Source organism: Lathyrus oleraceus, chromosome 6 (genome assembly GCF_024323335.1).
Source record: "Lathyrus oleraceus cultivar Zhongwan6 chromosome 6, CAAS_Psat_ZW6_1.0, whole genome shotgun sequence".
In the NCBI taxonomy this organism is placed as follows: domain Eukaryota; kingdom Viridiplantae; phylum Streptophyta; class Magnoliopsida; order Fabales; family Fabaceae; genus Lathyrus; species Lathyrus oleraceus.
In genome coordinates this window covers 44,420,947-44,443,575 of record NC_066584.1, presented here as the reverse complement: position 1 = coordinate 44,443,575, position 22,629 = coordinate 44,420,947, and the positions used below count along the sequence as shown (strand labels likewise).

Genomic DNA, 22,629 nt, shown 5'->3' with positions numbered 1-22,629 from the left:
GGAAGAATCCATTTTTTTAATGCAGCGAAATTATATGTTAGCACTACAATTATTATTTGCGTGATTTTAGAAATTATATACAGAATATGTGAGATGTAGGAAAAAATGTTAATGGACCTGATGATAATATGTCAAAGTCAAATCCATTCGGCAAATTATTCCTAACAAAGATAAAAATAATTAAATCCATTTGTTTAAGTTTTCTTAACTCACTAAAAGAACTCTTTCCAATTTTAGGCATCAATTCTCCATTATTATTGGAAAAGCAATAAAAGTGACGAAAAAAAAAGAAAAGTCTACATGAATCTTTCCTTACCATGCCTGCATATTTTATTAGCATATACTCTGATAGCATGTAAAACAACAAAATTCATTAACTTAATAAAAGATTTTAAATGCTTAAACATAACAATTTAAGTCGATGGCCTCATCCTACACTATATTACTTTGTACTCTAATCTTTGTGACAAGTTATGCATGGCATTATAACAGAGGGCGGAGAAGATAACTGACCACATTCTGTCCTTCAAAATGCAAACTGACAAACAAAATCCATTCCTACATAACAGAAATGCGACACATGATATCACAACAATGTGCATCCTTATCAGTCCCAGATTTTAACGGTATTAAGACGACCGCCATCCGAACTTTAAATGCGTAAACTAATCATAAAACAAATCAGAGATATTCTGTAAACTCAAAAAATTCAAACCATAGCTCAACCACATATTCATGTTCAAAAAATTTTGTCATCAATAAACCTAATAAAATCCTCCGCAACAGCAACACCAAAACGGAATTAAAACAAAATAATTACCCAAAATTGTGTTAACGCGGTGCTTCCTCAGTGGCTTTGGTGCGAGCTTGTTAACAACCCATTCACCCCTCTTTGCTCTTGGATTTTAATTTGTGCTCATCTTTACTCCAATGCTAATCTGAATCACGAATCTTATCAGTGTGGTTGCCGGTGGTTGTGACGGAGTGCGTCGGAGGTGGATAGCTTGATGATTGAGGGCGCGGTGGAGGAGAAGACGGAGAGAGAAACGACGATGGGTGTTGTTTGAAGGTGATGACGAAGTAGATGATGGCGGCGGCGTGTGGTTTTTAGGATTACGGTTTAAGGTTCCACCGTGTGGTGAGTTGAAGGGTTTACTTTACGGAGGAGGAAGGGTTGAAGGACGAAGGAGATGGAACAAATAGTTGCGCGGAGACGAGGAAGGTGAGCGTGAGTCGTGGTTGTTGGACGGCGAAGGTGGTTTTGTGGAGAAGACGATTGGGGATGGTGGTAGGTGTGTTCCAAGAAGATAAACAGTAAGAGAGATTTAATGTCTTCTTTTTCTCTTCTTTTTATTTTCTTTTTACAGAGAGAATATGTGTGTGGTAGTGAGGTAGCGTGAGGGAGTGAGAGAGATGATGGAGAGTGATTTTTCAACTTAAAAAAGGAGAATCCAATGTTATCTTATTCTAATATTATTATTTTGAAAATTATTATTGTTACTTATTCTAATATTATTATTTTGAAAATCATTATTGTTATTTATTTTTAACTAAAAATATGATTATCACAAATAAAAATTCTAATTATTTAATTTGATATTTTGAATAAAGAAATAAAATGATTTGATTAAAAATAGAAATTGGATATAAATTTACTCGAAATATTAAATCGGATACATTAAAATAATCAGCACAAAATATACTTATTGAAATAATACAACGTTTCTTTAAATTATGAAATAAATTTGCACCGGTTAAAAGGCTCAGGCGGGTCAAAACGCAACCGAAACAGCCGTTGAAAAATACCACGAGCACACCAGGTTAAACTACGTGAACCGCAGATTAATAATACTGGTGTCTGTAATTTTAATTTTGAAACTTTTTACCCGCTGATTTGCACCTTCTTGAGAAACAATTTAACCAATTTGTCTGTATCCTCAATAGATTTATCCTGATTGATATTTTAAGTATTATTTATGATGGAATGCATGTCATGCTGTGCATATGATGCAAATTAAAAATGAAATTGATTTTACAAAAATTTAAATATGTTCAGACAAAATTGGGGTATGACAAATGGTACTCCCTCCGTCCCATATTATAAACAAATTTCACCTTTTTAGATTCATTAAATAATTAATTTATCTTGTCTATATATAGATTAAATACATTAATTATTTAATGAATCTAGAAAGATGAAATTTGCTTATAATATGAGACAGAGGGAGTATATGATTTGAATGTCATATAAGGTTTAAAATTAAGCCAAACTAAAACAACCCAAAGTAGTATATATTTAAGGCGTTTCTCAATCATATTTTAAGTCAACCAAATACAAATGTTATTATGCCAAATTTATGTCACAGAAAACAAATAAGAAGTGTTACTATGCCAAAATTTGAGATAGCGATTTCCAAAAATCCAAATGTTACTATGCCCAAATTTTAACAATTGTTTAACATAAAACCAACATTTTATTAACACACAAAGCCAATACATAGATTTCCATAAAACTACATTTCATCAACAATTACATTTCAAAACAAAATAAAAATTAAACATAACTGAAATTACAGAATAAAACATCTTCAATTTTCCAGAAAATTTCGCTACTTTCAGTTTGATCTTTAAGTTCTTGTTCTTATTCTTTGTATCCTAATATAACTCTTTCAAAAATCCCGTAACTTCCATAACCTCCAATTCTGAGTTCAAAATGCTCCCATCTTCATTTTTAGATCTTGCTCAAATATCTTCATCCCATATGAACAAATCACACGTCTCACCACTCTTTCAAAAGGGACACCTTCAAAACAATATTTCTTTATTTGGCCATTTCTTGCATTGGTACAAAACCATACGACCATGACATCCACATAAATATCCAGCTTGAGATTTTACAAAAGAAGACGAAAGTGAAATGTCTTTGATTGTATTTCTGCAAAATAATGAAAGAAATGATAAAATATTAGGTTAAGCTAAAACCGAAATGCTATTTATCCATGTTTTTTACATGATAGAAATAACTTATTTTTATTAAAATAAAATAAAAAAATAAGGTTATTTCATCCTTATTTAACATAATCGTTAAGAAACCAAATATGTAATTTTTTAAAATTTTTTTTTGAAAGATCTAAAAATGAGATTTAAAATATTTATGAAAACTTAAAAGAAAATTAAATCACCTTAATATCGTTTTTATAAAAGAATTGTTGACCATAAATACATAGCAATGGTGTCCAATGGATTTCAACTCATGATAAAAGGTCAAATATACATAAAATATAAAAGTATGCAATTTGAAGGGTGTTGATCAACACTACTCTTCCTCCGTTAAATTCACATTGGAGGGAATCCTTACCCCCGTAGCATTATAGAAATTTCAGCCTAAAAGATGGTAAGAAAAAAGATTAAAAAAATAATAGAGAAATCAGAATGAGATACAGTTGTGGTGACGTGTACCAATGACAGAAGAGAAAAAGAAATGGATAACAAGAAAGAAAAAAAAAATAGACGAAACCACACAACACAACGCCAACACAAGCATCACATCAAGACGGAACTTAAATCAGACATGTTACCTCCACCACCAAAAATTATTATTATCCCATAGTTTTTTTTTTCATTTTAATTAGTAATTATATTACAAAAAGGAAAATCCTCAAACAAAATAAAAATTATTATTGATGAAAAAGAAAAGAAGACTGTTAGTTGTTGAATATCAATGGTAGCATGTGTCGACATGGCTCTCTCCGTAATTCTTCCACCTCCTTACCTCTTCTCCAAGCCCGCTTCATTCTTAAGCAACTCTAGAGCCCTGGGCTTGGGCCCGGGCCCGGGCCCGACCTCTGAGTTTCAGAGAAAAAGAAGAAGGATAAAGAGACACCTCAAGCTCGTTATCGGCGCACAACTTTCCAACTCGTTCTCTTTCACCTTCGGACTCGACTCTCCGGTATCTCATTCTTTTAATTTTAATTATTTTATTTTTATAATGCTTAGTTTCTGTCACTTGAGGATTTTATTTTTATGGCTTTTGGACCAATTTTTAATTATATAATTAAATAAGCATTTTGCGTTTTATTTTAATTATATAAATTAATTAAAAAATATTGTGTGTGATGTTGATCATAGATTACACTTCTTCATTGTGAAATGACATTTGATTCTGATTTGTGTGATCACAGGATTATTGAATCTAATATTGCTGTTAAATTTAATTTTAAAACGATTTTGTTTATATGCATTAATTAATGAATTCTTACTAACTATTTGCATTTGGTTTTTCCTTTTCAGGATTTGAAATCCTTTCAATCTCATGATCTATCAAAGTTGTCATGGAGGGGGCCGGTTCCTGGCGATATTGCCGAAGTCGAGGCGTATTGTCGGATCTTTCGAAACTCCGAACGGCTTCATTCTGCGTTAATGGATGCATTATGCAATCCGTTGACTGGAGAATGTAGTGTCTCGTATGAGGTTCCGTCGGACGAGAAGCTTCAACTTGAAGATAAAATAGTTTCTGTCCTTGGATGTATGGTATCGCTTGTGAATAAAGGGAGGGACGAAGTTCTTACGGGGAGGTCGTTAATTATGAATCCGTTTCATGATGTAGATGATAGCGTGACTGAGGATAAGCTTCCTCCGCTTGCTGTTTTCAGGAGCGAGATGAAAAGGTGTTCGGAGAGTTTACATGTGGCTCTTGAGAATTATTTAATACCTGATGATGATCGGAGTTTAAACGTGTGGAGGAAACTTCAGAGACTGAAGAATGTCTGCTATGATTCTGGTTTTCCTCGTCGCGAGGGTTATCCTTGTCATACACTGTTTTCTAATTGGACTCCTGTGTATTTTTCTACTTCTAAAGATGAGACAGAATCCGAAGATTTAGAAACAGCTTTTTGGACTGGTGGCCAAGTAACAGAAGAAGGACTGAAGTGGTTACTCGATAAAGGATTTAAGACGATTATAGACATCAGAGCCGAGACTGTAAGAGATAATTTCTATCAAGTAGCTGTGAATGATGCTATTTCATTGGGAAAAATTGAGTTAGTAAAAATTCCAGTTGAAATTATGACTGCACCAACAATGGAACAAGTTGTGAGATTTGCGTCATATGTCTCAGATAGCAGCAAAAGGCCTGTTTATCTTCATAGCAAGGAAGGAGTTTGGAGATCATCGGCTATGGTCTCCCGATGGAGGCAGTACATGACTCGCTCTTCATCGCAGAATGCTTCTAGTCCACCAATTATTCCCTCTAAGACGTCAGAATCTACAAATAGCTCTGGGAAACTGCAGGATTCTTCTGTGACCGTAGCAAGATCCTCCATCGAAAACAATATCACTTCATTGCAAGAAAGTTTCGATTCAAAATCCGACATAAGTATCTCTGAAAACAACTATGATGAAAAAGCACAAGGTAATGCAGCCTTAAATGGAATTTCTCCTGATAATACGATATCGGAGGCGGATGTCAATGCTGCTAATAAGGAAGGATCTTTTCGAAGTTTTATCAGCAAAATCAACCCTTTAAAAGCTCAAGTTCCTCCTTGTGATATCTTTTCCAAAAAAGTGATGTCCAAATTTTTGGGTAGCAGGAAGATCTCACCTCCCGATTATGCCGATTATCGAATTAAAAGAGCAAAATGCTTACCACAGTTTAAGAATATGGCTATTAGAAGACTTCAAAGAGATATGATTGTTTCCAATGGTGCTATTGTGGGTTCTGATAGCATAAATGGATCAGCTCATGTTGATTATCCATCTGGAGAGCCCGAAGTTGGAGTTGGCGGCAATGGGAAGTTAGTGAATGGGAATACTTCTAGTTCTGGTAGGACAACGGTTAACGGATTTAGTCAAGGGGAATTGCATTACACGACAAATGCCAATGTCTCCGGTGTTGTAAATAATGATACTGTCACAACTAAATCTCAAAGGGTTGAAGATGGTACAGTTAAGGCTGCGTTAAGTTTACACGATGAAGAATTGAGAACCATTGAAGGCGATATGTGTGCGTCGTCAACGGGAGTTGTAAGGGTTCAGTCAAGAAAGAAAGCGGAGATGTTCTTGGTTCGAACAGATGGATTTTCTTGTACCAGAGAAAAGGTCACTGAATCTTCTTTGGCTTTCACTCATCCTAGCACCCAGCAACAGATGCTTATGTGGAAGTCTACACCAAAGAATGTGCTATTATTGAAAAAACTGGGGGATGAACTTCTGGAAGAAGCAAAAACGGTAGTGATTTTCTTTGACTCTAAAAAGCATAATGAAAGGGGTTCAAATACATTGACTGCACTCGTTCTCAATCCAGTTTCTATGTCTAATCTGCAGGTTGCTACTTTTCTACATCACCAAGAGAAAATGAATGTAATTGTGGAACCTGATGTACATGATGTATTTGCTAGAATTTCAGGTTTTGGATTTGTGCAAACCTTCTACAGCCACGATACCAGGTACTGGAATATGAAATTTGTAAATTTGTGTGAACTCACTTCACTTCTAAGCATTTTTGTTTCCTTATAAAGCTATTCCTTTGATTCAGTGATCTACATGAGAAAGTAGATTTTGTTGCATGCTTAGGGGGAGATGGTGTTATACTGCACGCATCAAATCTTTTCAGAGACGCCGTTCCTCCTATTGTATCGTTCAACCTTGGTTCCCTTGGTTTTCTGACTTCTCATAGTGTAAGCTTTTCAAGTGATAATTTATTTTATCCTTAAATAATAAGGTAGCTTCAATTCAATGTCATTTGTTTCACTTCCATTCTGCTCTATGTATGTAGTTTGACGACTTCAAGCAAGACTTAAGACAAGTCATTCATGGAAACACATCACGAGATGGTGTCTACATTACTCTAAGGATGCGTCTCCGATGTGAAATTTTTCGTAAAGGTAAAGCAATGCCAGGGAAAGTATTCGATATCCTTAACGAGGTGGTTGTCGACCGGGGTTCTAATCCATACCTTTCAAAGATTGAATGCTATGAACATGATCGACTTATAACCAAAGTGAGTTCTATTATATTTGTATAATGCGTGCTCTAAATTCTATGCATATTTTCTATTCAATGATGGAACAGTCATTTTTTAAAATTTCATCTCAAAACAACTTTATGATGCAGTGCTATACCTTCTATATGACAAATGTCAACATGTCATGTTTTTCAGGTACAAGGTGATGGAGTCATCGTTGCCACTCCTACGGGAAGTACTGCCTATTCTACTGCTGCTGGAGGTTCCATGGTAAGCTTGCAATTGATTTTTTTTTTTTTTACTAGGGAAATATTAGATTTGTTGGCCTGGTATCCATGCCTTTAAATAATTTCTTTCTATTTTTTTCATTTTTCCAATTCCATATCATCCCAAACAGATTTTTAATTTTCTTGCACATCAATTTACCTTCTAAAAAATATTTTTCACAGCCCCAAAACAGAAAAAAAGTCATTAAAACAGAATTCAGATGGCATATATACATAAATATTACGAATATGTGATAGGGGCAATCAATCTTTATAGCAACGTTTGAATACTCAAATCAACTCCAAATTGCACTAAATTTGTAAGTGTGAATCTGTGACGGATACAGAAACGGGTTCATACATTTTTTCAACCACTAATCATGCTACAGTTTTACAGAAAATTTCCTAACAAAACTGGGGTCATCTGCTTGGCAAAATCACAAAGAATTCAACTTCTATCAACATTTTTGGGTTCAAAACATATCTTAAGGTCACAATTTTACCCCCATTATTCTTAACACTAAGAGTCCACTAAAACAGAAGCAAATTCCTTGGAAAATTCGAATATCCAGTGGTTGTATGCAAAGCCAAAGTAACAATATTTCAAACGTCAAAACTTTACTTAGCAAGATGTTTTTAGAATACTTAGGAGATTTGGGTATGGGGATTTATCAAATTATACTCTCCTTTTTGATGGAGTGATCTAAATAACATCAAAGCAAAGGAATACATGCATTTGAATCCATGCATTATTTTTGACTACTTCGAAACATAGAATACTGAAATTATATTGGTATTGATGTGAATGAATGATATGTTGAGTTATTACAAAAGACAAAAAATTGATCTATATTTATACTAAATTAGTAATACTAGACTCCTAAATCCTAATCCAATACAGAAACAAATAATGATGTATACAGAAATATGGGCTTGAGTAAGGTATTAGTACAATCTATGAATCAATGGTACTTAATGTCGTTATCTAATGTAACAAATATATGAACTGATGTTACTTTATACTGCAATTTATTATTTTGTTCTTTGATATTAATATTATCTAATGGCAAACAAAAATTGCAGGTCCATCCAAACGTTCCCTGCATATTATTTACCCCAATCTGTCCTCATTCCCTGTCGTTTAGACCAGTCATACTTCCAGATTCTGCTCGATTAGAATTAAAGGTGAGGTTAATCATTCTCTGCGGCAAGCAAATCATATTGGATATTAATATTTCATGATTTATTACTATTAGTCTTCTAGCCAGAATATGTTTCCCTTTTTAAGTTATTTGCTAAGTTTGTCTTGGCAGCATTAATGAATTATGATTCCACGGTGTTTTTGCTAATAATAGATTCCAGAAGATGCTAGAAGTAACGCGTGGGTTTCGTTCGATGGAAAGAGAAGACAACAGCTCTCAAGAGGAGACTCGGTCCGAATACATATGAGTGAGCATCCCCTCCCAACTGTTAACAAGTTTGACCAGACAGGCGATTGGTTCCGTAGCTTGATTCGCTGCCTAAATTGGAATGAGAGACTTGATCAAAAGGCGCTATAATGCACATGAAAATGAAGAACAAAACAAGGCTTGTATTATTACTGTACAGATAACTGAAGTAAGAGCAGATACCACTACCATTATATTGCATTGGCTTCCATTGTAAAGATAGGGTTTGCCAATGGTTTTTCAACATGTTATAATGGCAATATTCCGTTGTATATACAAACTCTTTAAGAAAGAAATATATTGTTGATATTATATATTAGAAGTAGCTCATTGTTCAACAAGGAGATTCTAGTTGGAAGTGAAAGCAAGGTTACTTAGTTAACAAGCTATCTTTTTGTAGTTGGTGTCTTTGGTGTCGTTATGTTAGTTAGGAGAGAGATTGATGATTAAAATAAATTATTTTGATGAAATAATGGTTTGTTAAGAAAGAGAAAGAGATAGAGAGAAAATTGTCTAATGTAATGTGTATGAGAGATGTTGATGCAAAATTAATATATTTCCCTCGCATGCTTTTGGCTTTTGTAAATTTTGGAGTTTTTTTTTTATCATTAGTTATAGCTTTAGTAATTTTATGAAAACAATTAATGTTTTGAAAAAGATATGAAATGCTTAAAACCTAAATACTCCCTCCGTTTTTTTATAAGTCAGTTTGGAAAATTTTACAATATTGTGTTCCGTTATTTGTATGGGAAAGATAAATTTAAATAAATAAAAGAAGAGATGATAATAAATATTTAAGGGTATGATAGAAAAAATAACATTAATAATTCTTTAATAGTGTAAAACGATTCTAAAGCGAGGAAAGAATATTAGAGATAAAGGGGTTAAAATTTAGATTTTTGGTTAGCAATTCATTTGTCTAGTCCATGGTATATATATATAACTTCTTATTAATATATTTAATGATGTTGTCTATCTTTTTAGTACTTTGGTAAAATGTTCATAATTTGTTGGCATAAAGTAGCTAGGGTTAATATCTATTTTCTCTCCTGTAATATGAATGATTTTTGAAAAATCTTCTATAAAAAAAGTTTGTATTTCCTCTTTGTCTCATAAAGATTTCTCTATTTTGGTCTCTCAAAAAGTCCGATCATAAAAAATAATGATGTGATAGACTTTTTATTTATTTTTTATTTTCTTTTAATGACATGAACTGCATTGTTGATTTTTTTATTAAATTATTATTTTTATTAAATGTCACGTGATTTTCATTTATTTTTTTGCAGCTAAGATGTATTCTGCTTCTGTCAATTGAAAGATTTGATTTTATCAAAAAGAATCTGAACATGGTCTTTATTGAAGAATAATGTTTGCTTCTGGAAAGAGTATCAAAGTCTGATGATCAGAAGTAGCCTCAGTCAGAATTTTGGAAACTATCTCTGATGAAAAGTGGCTTCTGAAAGACTTCAGACTATGAAGTGGATTATTTGCTTTAGATAGCATTTAAGTGGATAACTCTTGTGTCTTCTTTTGACATCCGTTCCACTTAATTTTTTCACATACTTGATAATTGTCTTGTTTGCATAGTGGTTGTATGGGTAAAGCCTGATGGATAATGATGTGAAACCTCTTTGATTTATGTGCATATTCTCTTCTATCATCTCTTTAAATCTTTCTATCTTTTTTAATAAATTCATCTTATTTTACCATGTTTTTACCTTCTTTGTCTAAATCTATCTTTTGTAAAATTGTTTTCTATGATGGCCTCTAGATCTAATCTTGGTATGGAAAACCAGTTGATAGTTACCATTGAAGGACTTGCTGACTTTGAAGAAATGATGGCTCAAGGATTTGATCTTCAAAGTGTTGTCTCCCAAAATGGTTGGGATGATTTCTTTGATATGCTCTATGGTCTTACTTACCCTTATCTGATTAAAGAATTCTGGGTGAATGCATTTGTCCAAGAACTAAATCTAGAGTGTGTCACTTTTTCTATTGTATTTGTTGTCCCTATCACCATAACTCCCACCTCTACTGCTAATGCAATAAAGTGTGAGGATGAAGGTCTTACTCCAAATATGCTCTTTTGGGATTCTTCTTTCCCTCATCCCTTTATCTTTGATAATATGTTTGATCTATCTAAAGTCTCTAATATTAATTCTATGGCATCAATCTGGTATCAAATTTTGATCTCAAACTTTCTACCAAAGAACAAGAATCTAGACTATTTAGATATTGGTGAAAAGTAATGTTCATCATGTTATGATCTCAACTCAAATATCATGTTTAGACTATTTAGATTTGAGTCTGACCAAAGAACAATGTCATGTTTCTACCTTCTTATGTCTGAAGATTAACCTCCCTCATGTTATGTTTCAATATCTGAAGATGACTTTCATATCCTTTCATATCCTTTCGCGAGGGAAAGTAATGTTCCATCCCTTACGGACGAGTTCTTTCAGAACTCTTCATTCAACAAGGAGTAGAGAAAACTATGGTTTAGGTTACTTTACAAGTATGGGGAGATAAGTTAAAGATACCGGGAGCTATGAAAGCTATTGACCCTTTTGTGGTCAAAGTGGTCACTTTGGATGGATCTTCCTCTTCTTCGTTTTAACTCTTGTTGTTTTTCTTTTTTTGTTTCTTTTGTTGTTATGCACCTTATCTTTATCTTTCAATAAATGTTCTCTATCTTAGCTTATTGTTTTGTTGCATCTTCTAAATTGTTGTTTAATGCATTTTTGTTTCTTTTGTTTTCAAGTTTTTTTACTGATTCATTGATAAGCATTTCTACAAATTTCATGGATATATGGAAAAAAGAGTTTCATGTCTAAAGTAGTTGCAGAATTCCGGTACTGTTTAAGGAGACATTACATGATCTGGACCTAAAGGCTATTACATTTTCCTTTTTTCCAAAGACAATTAGAATTCTCAGATTTGATCATCTGTCCTTGCTTGTGTCTTGCCCTTTTCGGAGACTCCAGTAGATGAGCCTTCATCTTCTACAACTGTAGTTCTCAGAGCCTTTGCAATTTCCCCAATCTTCTGTTTTTCTTTCTTTGACCGCTTCTTCATCAAATTGTGCATCCCCTTTGCAAAATATCTCTTTTATGCTTTTATAGAGATATTTATGCGCCAAAAACTGTTTCAATCTTGAAGACTATGTTTCTTGAGTCTTGCCTCCTATGCTATGCTGTCAGAAAATAACTTTATCCATCTTGGAATTCGTGGAATCAATGCTTATCTATCAATAGTTCTTCAGGATTTATCTTATTTTTTTCTTCAATATCTTTTCTCTCTTTATGCTATTCAGTTATTATTTAACTTTTTGTTGATGACAAAAGGGGGAGAAAAGTATTTTTGAATGCTTTTATATACCTGAACCCATATCAGAATTCATTTTATGCTTAAATCAGAAGATTTATTTTATTATGCTATCAAGATAAGTTTAATTAACTTGGGTATGACTCGAGGGGGGGGGGGGGGGGGGGGGGGGGCTTACAAACCTTAGACTCTGATGTTGTGAAGTTAGTTAACCTGATCAACCATTATTCGTCATCGTCATAAAGGGGAAGATTGTTGGAATAAAATTGTTCATATCCCTAGGGTTTTGATGATAATAAAGTACTTAAAGAACAATTAAGTATACTAACATATGTTCAAGTGTGCAAGATCATAAGCTTAAATTCAACGCTGAATTGGCCCTGATGAGAACATATATAAAAAAGCTAATTGACTCATATTTTGAAGGATCAAAATCTGGTGACTCTGAACGTGGTGTTTCAGCTTCTGAAGGTTCAGAATCTAAATGTGGTATATCTGCTTATGGTGACATCTCAAGGTCTAAAGACCTTAGCTAAAGGTGCTCCACCTCTAAAGACCTCAGCTAAAGGTGCTTAGTTTATAATTTGTACTATGTCTCCATAGCAGACCAATCTTGTCAACTCCAGACTTATGGAAGAAGTCAACTAGAGTCTCTTAGAGCAAGGATCAAGGAAAGTTGACGAGGCCTCTTAAGTCTGCCCCAACGTGTGCTATATACCTAGTATGAAAAAGAAGCAGCGGACAACATTATTATACAATGGTTGAATATCTTAACAGGATTCATCTTCCAACGTCTCTCTCTTGGATCTGCTGCTTTTCAAAGATCGCTTGTGAAAACTACTGTCCAACAACTCTTTTTCTTCCTCTATAAAAGGGAGCTGGAGATTTGAAGGTAGGTTAACAACTCACGAACAATCTAACAAGAATAACTTTGAGCTAAAGTATTTATCTGTGTGTTGCACAAGTTCTTAAGATTTCTTATATTTGTATATCTTAAAAATTTTAAGTGTTAAGAGTCTTTGTGGTTGTTGTATTACTTATATACCTATGATTTACATCAAGTATAGTTGTTATCTTTTATACTAAACTATTTGTTTAAAGTAGAAGAAGTATCTTGCTAGTTTGATTGAGTAGTGTAAGTCTCTTTCTTATGCTCTTCAGCATTACCATGAGACCATGAGTATTCCAAATGATCATTGTTAAATTTCTCTAGCCATCTGAACCTCGCAAAACCTCTGGTTGCAATATCTCCCTCTTAACTTATCTAGGGTTAGCTCTTAATTCCTACACCAACATGTTTATCATCTCAACCATATGAATTGATATATAATCCAAAAGCAAACCACTAATTGGAAGGTGAAACAAACATGACAGATCTTCCAAAGTAGATTCCATCTCACCAATATGTAGAGGGAAATATGATGTCTCGACGCATTATCTCTCAATAAATGCTGACAACAATCAATGGTCAACATTTGTATAACTTGCATGCGCTACATATTATAGATCATATAAAATCAATACATCTTGAAACGATGCTTCATTAAGGCGTAGTAGCGAATATATCTTTCAATCATGGTTGACACACTTTAGTGTATTATTGTACTACAAAAATAAATTAATTGATATTATGTAATGAATATGTATGCTATGTATAAATAATATATTAAAACTAAGTAAAATATTTACCTTTTTATTTCATATATGAGCAATAACATGCCTAAAAAGGGGTGTGCTTTCCTCCAACTCAATTCTCTTATCTCAACCGAAATGACGACTTCAGTACCATAATTAAGTTTGAAGGGGGTTTCACATGTCGTCAAATGAGGCGTGGTCATGTACTCCTAGAGAACATGAGGTAGTTCATCGTCCCAATTTCCTTGGCTTTTTCAAGTCTCTTATTCAGTCCCCTTAAAAGAACTTGGTTCATTACATGTGCGTGCCCATTCGTCTGCGAGTGCTCTATTGATGTAAAATATTGTCAGAACGTCATATATTTGAACTATTTCTTCAAGTTTTTATCTGTAAACTACATTTTGTTATCAATGACGACAAATTAAGGGATTCCATAACTTGCCAAAATGTTTCCCTTAAAGAACTTTTGTATGTTAGTTTCAGTGATTTTAGCCGAGGCTTCTTCTTTTATCCATTTTGTAAAATAATCGACCACCACAATCAGAAATTTTGGCTAATATGGGGCTAAAGGTAAAGGAACAATAATATCCATACCCAATTGTGAGAAAGGTCAAGGAGATGTGAACGTATTTAACTCTAATGGAGGAGTGTTATGGGCATCCTCGTTCTTCTGACACCGTTCTCACTTCTATATGTAGTACTTGGCATCTTGGAATTTAGAGGGCCAATCATACACTTTCATGCGCAAAGCTCTGGCTCCGAGGTATTGCTCGGATATCCATTTGTGTTCCTTGACAAAAGTATATGTGACTTCTTCCCTTTCGAGACATTTTATCAGGGGGTTTGATAAGAATCTTATGTATAAGACTCCTCCTAACACGGAATACAAACTTACTATTCTCTTCACAAGTTTGGCCGTGGTCGGATTGACAAATAGTAATCCATGTTCAATATACGTCGTAATGGGTGACATAGAGGATTGTGAGTCGCGTTATGAAATATTCATTTCCACCTCGTGGAATTTGATTATTAGAATCCCTAAAGCTTCTTGTATAAATTATTAATTTACATCTGGGGTTCTGGGGCTCGTGGCCTTAAATAAGACATTCTATCTAGGGTTTTGCTCTCTAAGATGTTCATGATTTCATGTGATATGAACTTTGCTAATTTTTCCTTAATTAAGTTGACATAATATTGCAAGAGTGAATCTTTGGTCTATGTTTCCCGTTTGATATGATATACCATTAGTTATGAGTTTGTCCAGAACTTAACTGTTTTTGCCTCCATCTCTACTACTAGTGTGAGATCGGCGATGAAGGATTCATACTTGACAAAGTTGTTGGTAGTGGGGAACTCAAAGCGTAGGGATACAGACTGCCTTCTTTTTCCAATATGAGTTCGACATTGCTTCCTTTATTATTAGAAGACCCATTGTGAACATAACCTAGGTATTAGATGGTTGCAATGAAACCAAGATCATTTCTAATATAATGTCCATGAGAACTTGGGCTTTTAGCGCTTTCCGAGGATTAAAGGAGGTGTGTACATCTCGATAGACCATTTGGTCATCCATCCTGCCAGATCCATCCTTTGAAAGACTTGTTTAAGAGGTAGGTATGTCTGGACAACTAATGTGTACACTAGAAAGTAACATCATAACTTTTTGGAGGTGGTTACCAATGTCAATGTTATCTTATCTATATTCGGGTAACATGTTTCCATCCTAGCCAATGCTTTAGATATGAAGTATACTAGGTTTTGTTTAGGGTATGTTTCTCTGATGAGGATGCCACTGACTACTTTAATGGAGACGACAAAGTAGATGAATAATATTTCCCATGTGCCTAGTTCAGATAGAACCAGTGGTGTAGATATGACAGTTTCTAGGGATGTGAATGCATGTTCACATTCTAGGGTCCAGTAAAAGCGTGCTTCTTTCTCCAGCAGCTTGTAAAACGGTAGCACGTCTTGAACATACCTCAAGATGAATCTATTTAAGGTCGTAAGCATTCCGTTTAAATTCATGACCTCTTTCTTCGTGGCGGGTGTTCCCATCTTGATGACTGTTTCACACGTGTTAGAGTTTTCTTCTATGCCTCACTCCATCAAATAGAAGCACGAGAATTTTCCAGTTTTAACTCTGAAGGTGCATTTCTATGCATCATGCCTCATATTATGATGTCGAACACGACGAAACATGCTAGTTAGGGCCCCGTCATTCATCTCTTCTTCGTTAGATTTAACGATGATGTCATCCATGTAGACTTCTAGTGTTTCCTCTATTTCTTCTTCCAAAATTTTGTACATTACCTCTAGTATGTCACTCATATGTTTTTCAACAAAAAAGGCATAATGTTGTATCGATAGTTGGTTTACTTCATCATAAAGGAAATTTTGTCCATGTCCTCCTTATAATTGGGTATCTGATTGTATCCGAAATATGCATCCATGAATAATAACAGTTTGTAGCCAACAAAGTTACCTACTAGTTTATCAATGTTTGGGAGTGTATACAAGTCTTTTGGGCAGACTCAATTGAGTTAGGTGTAGTCAACACACATTCTCCATTTCTTATATGCCTTCTTAAATAATATGACATTAGATAATCATTAAGTATATCTTACTTTGTAAATAAATTCGGCGTCAAGTAAGCCCTAGACCGTATTTATGGTTGCTTTGTGCTTTTCGGGGGATTATCATCTCCTTTGTCGGGCCACATATCGGGGAAAAAGGTTGATATTCAATTAGTGACATACTACATTAGTGTGTATTTTGGGCATCCCATCTTGAGAGACTGAAAAAATTGACATTGACTATGAGGAATTCAATAACAAACTCAACTCCCAAAAGGACTTATTTTTTTGGATTCACATCAAGTTGTACAACCTCAAATTTTCCACATGGGACCAGTCTCTAGGCTTTCGCTTTGGTATCCGTTGGTAAGCTAAGTTTGTCATCTTGTATGACTTCATCTTCTCGTACGTTGAGGTCGATTGTGGTGATGGAGAACATATAAGTTTTCTTCTTTTTCTTTTCTAAGGTGAGTGCGGTTTGCGCGAGGCTTCTTTAGTACCGAGGTTGTTGTGATGCTTTGTCTTCAGATGGATAGTATAAGGCACCATATCTAACACTACAAGGAAAGATCTTCATAGGATGCAATTGTAGATGCTTTCGCAAGGAATTTCCAAGAAACACGCGTTTACAATCATGTCATCCTTCCCTTCCAACATAAGCTAGTAATTCCATGGCTCTACAAGGGCGAGTGATGGAATTTTTGAATGCTAGACGGTTTCTTCCTTTATGTGGTATGAGGTCTCGATTGGTGTACATTATATCATAAGAAATATCTTTGTCAATAATGATCCCTAACACCAATTGGTTCATTATAAAGACAATTACGGCCAATGGTAGTGTCACGTTGAGAATCTCATTCACCTTCTCGTTGTCTTAGAACTCTATGATAAGTTTGTCTTTTTCTTGTTTCCTAGTCGTTGCTAGGTATCTTAAAGAGCCTTGTGTCAGATGTTTATTTCTTATTCCCCCCTTGTCAGATGGTCGATCGTTGATGGGAGGGACAATGAGATGAAAGTATGATTTTAAGGTAGGAGAAACCACGTTGATTCCAATAACTAGATCATAAATGATCATATGTTTTTGAGCAAGATCGCAGTAGGTGATTCATGGTTTTAGAATCAGAGGGATATGATCATGGATATTTGTGAGAATTGGAAGTCGTTTCCTACATACAAAACCATTGTTCGATACATGAATAAAAAATGATGGATATGAAGATGTTAAGTCAATTAGAGCGAAAAAAGTGCTTTCTAGTACGATGGTGAGAGGAGTATCTGAAAAGTTAGCACTCTAACACCCAAGTCAGTGAGATGTGGGAAAAGTGATGATATGAGTTATGGTCATAACATACATGTGATTATCGCGTAATTTTCTTTGTATATGGGGGCAGTTAGAACCGCTCCATGTACTCTAGTGTGAGACACAAGAGACTATTCAATTAAATCTAATAGTGGATGATCACCAAATGGTAAAGTTTGAGTGTTTATCTCTTAATCGAGGTTGCATTTGATCTTTAACGATCCAATTAATTCTTCTTGGATTGTACCTCTTATTATTGTGCTTCTCAATATTTTGATCCTATGGCCAGATGAAACAATTATGAAATTAACTATTTTGGATTCATGGGTTGCTTCTCCCACCCTAAATGGTGGAGAAGCCCTAACTAAATCCTAAAATTCCTCATGAGAATTCGGAAATACATTTTTGGACGCACCTATTGCACACCAAATACATGCGTAAATGAACCACACACTCATTTTATGTCTTAAATTGATCCAGAGATACACATCTGTATTAACCCTATGTGCACCCATGCATTCCTAACTGAGACATTCATTTTGCCTTAAATTGATCCGGAGATAAACTTCTTTATTAACCTTATACGCACCTCATGCATCCCTAACTAAGACATACACATTTTGTCATCTCTAATAAACGCGGACATCATACCATGGTTAATCATAGAATACAAGGTCCCGCACAAGTCTCACAACCCAGATAGTTGCATCACATTGTGAAACCACCGCTCCTAAGGATGAGGAAGCTTCACAATCTTTTGGCCATGGTTGATGCATTTTAAGGCATCATGGTCCTACAAAAAATAAATCATCGTCAGAAACTTTAAATATTATAACAAATGTGTTTCAAAGAATGAATACAATTGAATTTTATCTCTCTCCGTCCCACACATATCTGGAAACATGGTCCGGATATAGAGGCATCATCCATAAGTTGTCGGGCCTCCTTCAAACCACCTCAGGAACAACATTAACCTGGGGTGCCTCAACCTGGACCGGTGGGGCTTCTGGAGGTGACACCTGCCTCCTTCGGGAAGACGAGGCCACAAATGCATGAATCTTAAAAGTTTATGCATCTGCATCAAATGAACTAGAATCGATCGGTTGTTGCAAAAGTAAGTTTCTTTCCCTACAAACCGATGCATGCTGCTACACTCTACCGAACCTCAATCTTTCTTGATTATCCGCCATAGTCCTTATAATTAAACCACACAAGTATTATATTGTAGAAAAAAATCAATTCCAGATGAAACAGAAAGAAAATCAAGGAAAACATTGCAGACAAACCAAATACGGAAATGAATTTCTTGATTTGCGGAAAATCAAATTTTGGCCGAATACATAAATACATTTTAGTACTAACCTGCAACTCAATAAACACTTAAATGAGAGAAATGCATGAAAATCAAACTTTCTCAAAACGCATTGCTCATCCAAACCACCTATCAAATACATTGTTCAGTCAAATAATCTATCTAAACTACATATTACACAACATATCAAACACATTGCTAAATTTCTACAAATATATAGAGAAATAAAAAATGTATAGAGAAATCAAAAACTTATCAAATGTGAGTTTGATTGTGTGTTTTTTTATAGATTGAATATTGATGGTAGAAACTTCGACGTGTTTTGAGAGAGTTTGAGAGACTTTAAGAGGATTTTGAAAATATATAGAGATGCATTTTCATATTAATTTTTGATATAAAATTAGAGTATAATTTAATAACGAATGAATTGTGTGAATTAGCAACATCCGGAAATATATCCCTTATTTTAAGAGTATATAGTTGCAAGTTGTTAAAATATATTAAGAATTAGGAATCTTAGCCGGACATAATTGAAAGGTAGTTTGCCTTAGGCTGCAACTAAAGTATAAAATTCTTTGTAATTGGTCAACTTTTTCGTCCCCTACAAAAACAAACTTATCGTTTCTTTTGCCAGCTGTGTCAAGTAGGTATAGTACCCAAAGGTAAGTCATAGTATAGTATAAAACAACCAAAATTAGTTTAGTACTCAAATATCTAACTAAACATAGTTTATACAAACTTTATCATTTCAAATTTCCTTGTCAATATATACTCATCTCATAAACAAAATAAAAAGATAAGACTAGAGGGAGAAAAAACATTCCTTCTAATAAAATAATTGTTGAAATTGAATCATCCCCTTTAAAATTTATGTAAAGAAAAGTGTGTATGAAATCAAACATTTTCTTCCATTATTGTATAGGATCACATTACAAAAAGTTCAAGATATCTATGATTACATCACTTGGAAGGTTCATTTGAACCTTCAAATAATTTCTGAAAAATCCTAATTAATCTAAACTAGACACTACACTGCACTGCACAAACAAACAAATCAAACTGATTTTTCAATTTCTACTAATTGTACTCATAGTTGAAGAATAAAATGAAGTAAAAGGTGTTGATCTTCCACTTTGTTGCATACCATTCAAAAGAGAAGATTGAAAAGATTCATGACCAAGTGGCACAGGCCTATCAGGCAAATTAGGAATATCAATATCACCTTCCAACATCTTAAGTGCCTCAGCAATAGTAGGCCTCAATGCAACCATTGCATGAGCACAAAGAATTCCAACAAGCACAAACCTTTCCATGATTTTCTCTGGCCCTTCATCTCTAATTGATTCATCAAATATTTCATCAACTTTTCCTGATTTTGCATGTGACCAAGCCCAATCAGTTATCAAAACAACAGGTGAATTCATTGTATCAAGCACTTTTCTACCACTCATTACCTCAAGTATCACTATACCAAAACTATAAACATCACTTTTTTCTGTTAGTTGTCCATATAATGCATACTCAGGTGCTAAATAACCATATGTTCCTGCCACTCTTGTTGTTAGATGAGACTGTCCTTCATTACCTTGTTTCGCTAATCCGAAATCAGCGACCTTCGCTTTCATTTTCGAGTCCAAAAGTATATTCGTCGCCTTGATATCGCGATGAAAAATCGGCGGCTTGATTTCGTAATGCAGATAAGCTAGCCCTTTAGCTACATCAAGTATAATATTCTTCCTTTGTGGCCAAGTTAGCTTATTAGCACCGTTAACTGATAGCTGATAACTTAAACTTCCATTCGGCATATAATCATAAACCAAAAACCTTCTTTTACCTCTTACACTATGACTTGTAACACAACAACCTCTTAAAGCAAGAAGATACCTATGCTTGATTTTGCTTATAATCTCAACTTCATAACAAAACTCTTCATCTCCTCTAGTTTCCAAATCAAATATTTCTTTCACTGCTACCAAAGTTCCATCTGAAAGTGTTCCTTTGTACACAACACCATCGCCACCTTGACCAATCTTATTCTTCAATGAAAACTTGTTTGTAGCTTTTTCAAGTTCTGATATGTGAAACCATTTAGCTCCTGTATTAGGCAAAACACTGTCTCTAACACTGTTTTCAACTGACCTGTGATAAAGATTTTCCCTTCTCATCTTATCCCATTTTTTATACATAATAATCAACACAAAAGCAAGAACAACACCAACAATAGCACCCAATAAACCAAAAACAAGTTTCAGAATTTTTCCATTGTTTGATTCTGATGACCCTTTTGATGAAAGTGGCATACCAAGTATACAAGCAGCTGCAGCAGGATCTGTAGGACCAAACTGATTCACAATACCAATAGCATACAAAATTGAAAAGTAAAAACACTTAGTTGAATTTTTTGGATCAATATCTGTAAGCTGAGAAGTTACTTTGAAACCAGCATCAGTACACATGCTACAAGTGGTTTCAGATTTCATATCACCATTACAAGAAGTATCTAAAGGAGTAATCATACCAACTTTTTGTTTCCAATCTGTGATGTTTGAGATACCTGCACAGCTTGATGTGTTGGTGACAAACTGAGTAGAGTTTGGGAAACAAGTAGGGACTAACAAAGGTTGGATTTTTAAGGATGAAAGCTTGAGTTTGAAATCTTGTAAACATGCTGAGGAAATGTTTTCATTTGGGAATTGAAAGAGTTGAGTTTCTTTGAGGTGTTTTGCAAGGCCTATACCAATGAGACTAAGAAGTGATTGACAACAGTGGTGTGTGTCAATTGGGTCTCTGCAGGTTGATGTGTCCCATGGAAAGGTTTCAACATAGCTGAGATCTATAGGACATGATGCAGAAGAAGAAGCAGAAGGAGTAGTAGCTATGAAAAGGGTGAAGAAGAGGAGAAAGGGAAGGAACATGAATTGTTGGTTATTATTATCCATTTTTAGATTTGTGTTGAAGACACAAACATTGATTGGTGTTTTTTTGGAAACGTTGGAGGGTTATAATAGAGATGTTTTTGAGAGAAGAGTTTGTTTTACTAGTCAACCTCGGCATACTATGGTCAAAAGACATGTTTTAATAGATTAATATTAATGAATATAGAATAGCATGATGATTTCTTATGCTTGTTGTGTTAGTCAAATTGTTTGTATGAATATTCGTTGTTAACAATAATATAGTGGTAGTTAAGGGAACCTTCCTACTAAAGATCTCTATGCAAATGATTTTTTTCTTTCATTTTTATAATTTTAAATTTTTATTCTAGTCGACTACATGGATTAAATTTTTTAAAAAACTATATTTTTATTTAATTAATTAATTAATTTTGAATCTTTTGTTATAGTTTTTCTCTATAATAGTTTCTCTTTATAGTCTTTTAAATCTTCTTCTTATTATGTATTACACAAGTCTTCTTTTTATATATGCTCAAATCATATCTATAATAAGTACTTATCAAAATAAGCACTTATGAATAAATTTGTATAAATTATTTTAAATAAATACTTGTGTTTCATTTATAACATAGGTGTTTATTAAAATAATTGTTGCATAAACTATTTTGATAAAAAAAATATATAAAAAATATAGATTATTTATAAGTTATTTTTATTAACTAATTTGAAAAGTTTATAAAAATAAGTTATAAAAAATTTATAAAACGGAATAAACGGTTTTGATTAAATCTCACAAACAATGTCATAAAGTTATGATGGTAGATAAATTTAAATAAGTTCATCCAAACGACCTTAAGTCTATTATTTTTTATTGTCCTTTTCACCATAGATGTCAAATAAATATTTTCTTTAATAT

General features: G+C 34.0%; 2 protein-coding genes and 1 long non-coding RNA gene across 3 annotated transcripts; 1 reads left to right on the top strand and 2 right to left on the bottom strand.

The window, feature by feature from the left end:
- Positions 1-357: 357 nt before the first annotated feature.
- Positions 358-1,426, bottom strand: LOC127091059 (uncharacterized). Its single transcript, XR_007791864.1, has 2 exons — positions 821-1,426; positions 358-558 (listed from the first exon to the last, which is right to left on the bottom strand). It is a non-coding gene; the product is annotated as an uncharacterized LOC127091059 (long non-coding RNA).
- A 2,178-nt stretch (positions 1,427-3,604) lies between these two features.
- On the top strand, positions 3,605-8,990 carry LOC127091058 (NAD kinase 2, chloroplastic). The gene is made up of 8 exons (XM_051029578.1): positions 3,605-3,949; positions 4,291-6,225; positions 6,322-6,443; positions 6,533-6,674; positions 6,773-6,997; positions 7,157-7,231; positions 8,311-8,412; positions 8,583-8,990. Exons 1-8 carry the CDS (start codon positions 3,722-3,724, stop codon positions 8,784-8,786), a joined length of 3,033 nt encoding a protein of 1,010 aa, XP_050885535.1. The 5' UTR covers positions 3,605-3,721; the 3' UTR covers positions 8,787-8,990.
- A 10,714-nt stretch (positions 8,991-19,704) lies between these two features.
- LOC127091057 (probable receptor-like protein kinase At1g11050) lies at positions 19,705-21,889 on the bottom strand. Its single transcript, XM_051029577.1, has one exon. It carries the CDS (start codon positions 21,756-21,758, stop codon positions 19,887-19,889), a length of 1,872 nt encoding a protein of 623 aa, XP_050885534.1. The 5' UTR covers positions 21,759-21,889; the 3' UTR covers positions 19,705-19,886.
- Positions 21,890-22,629: the final 740 nt, after the last annotated feature.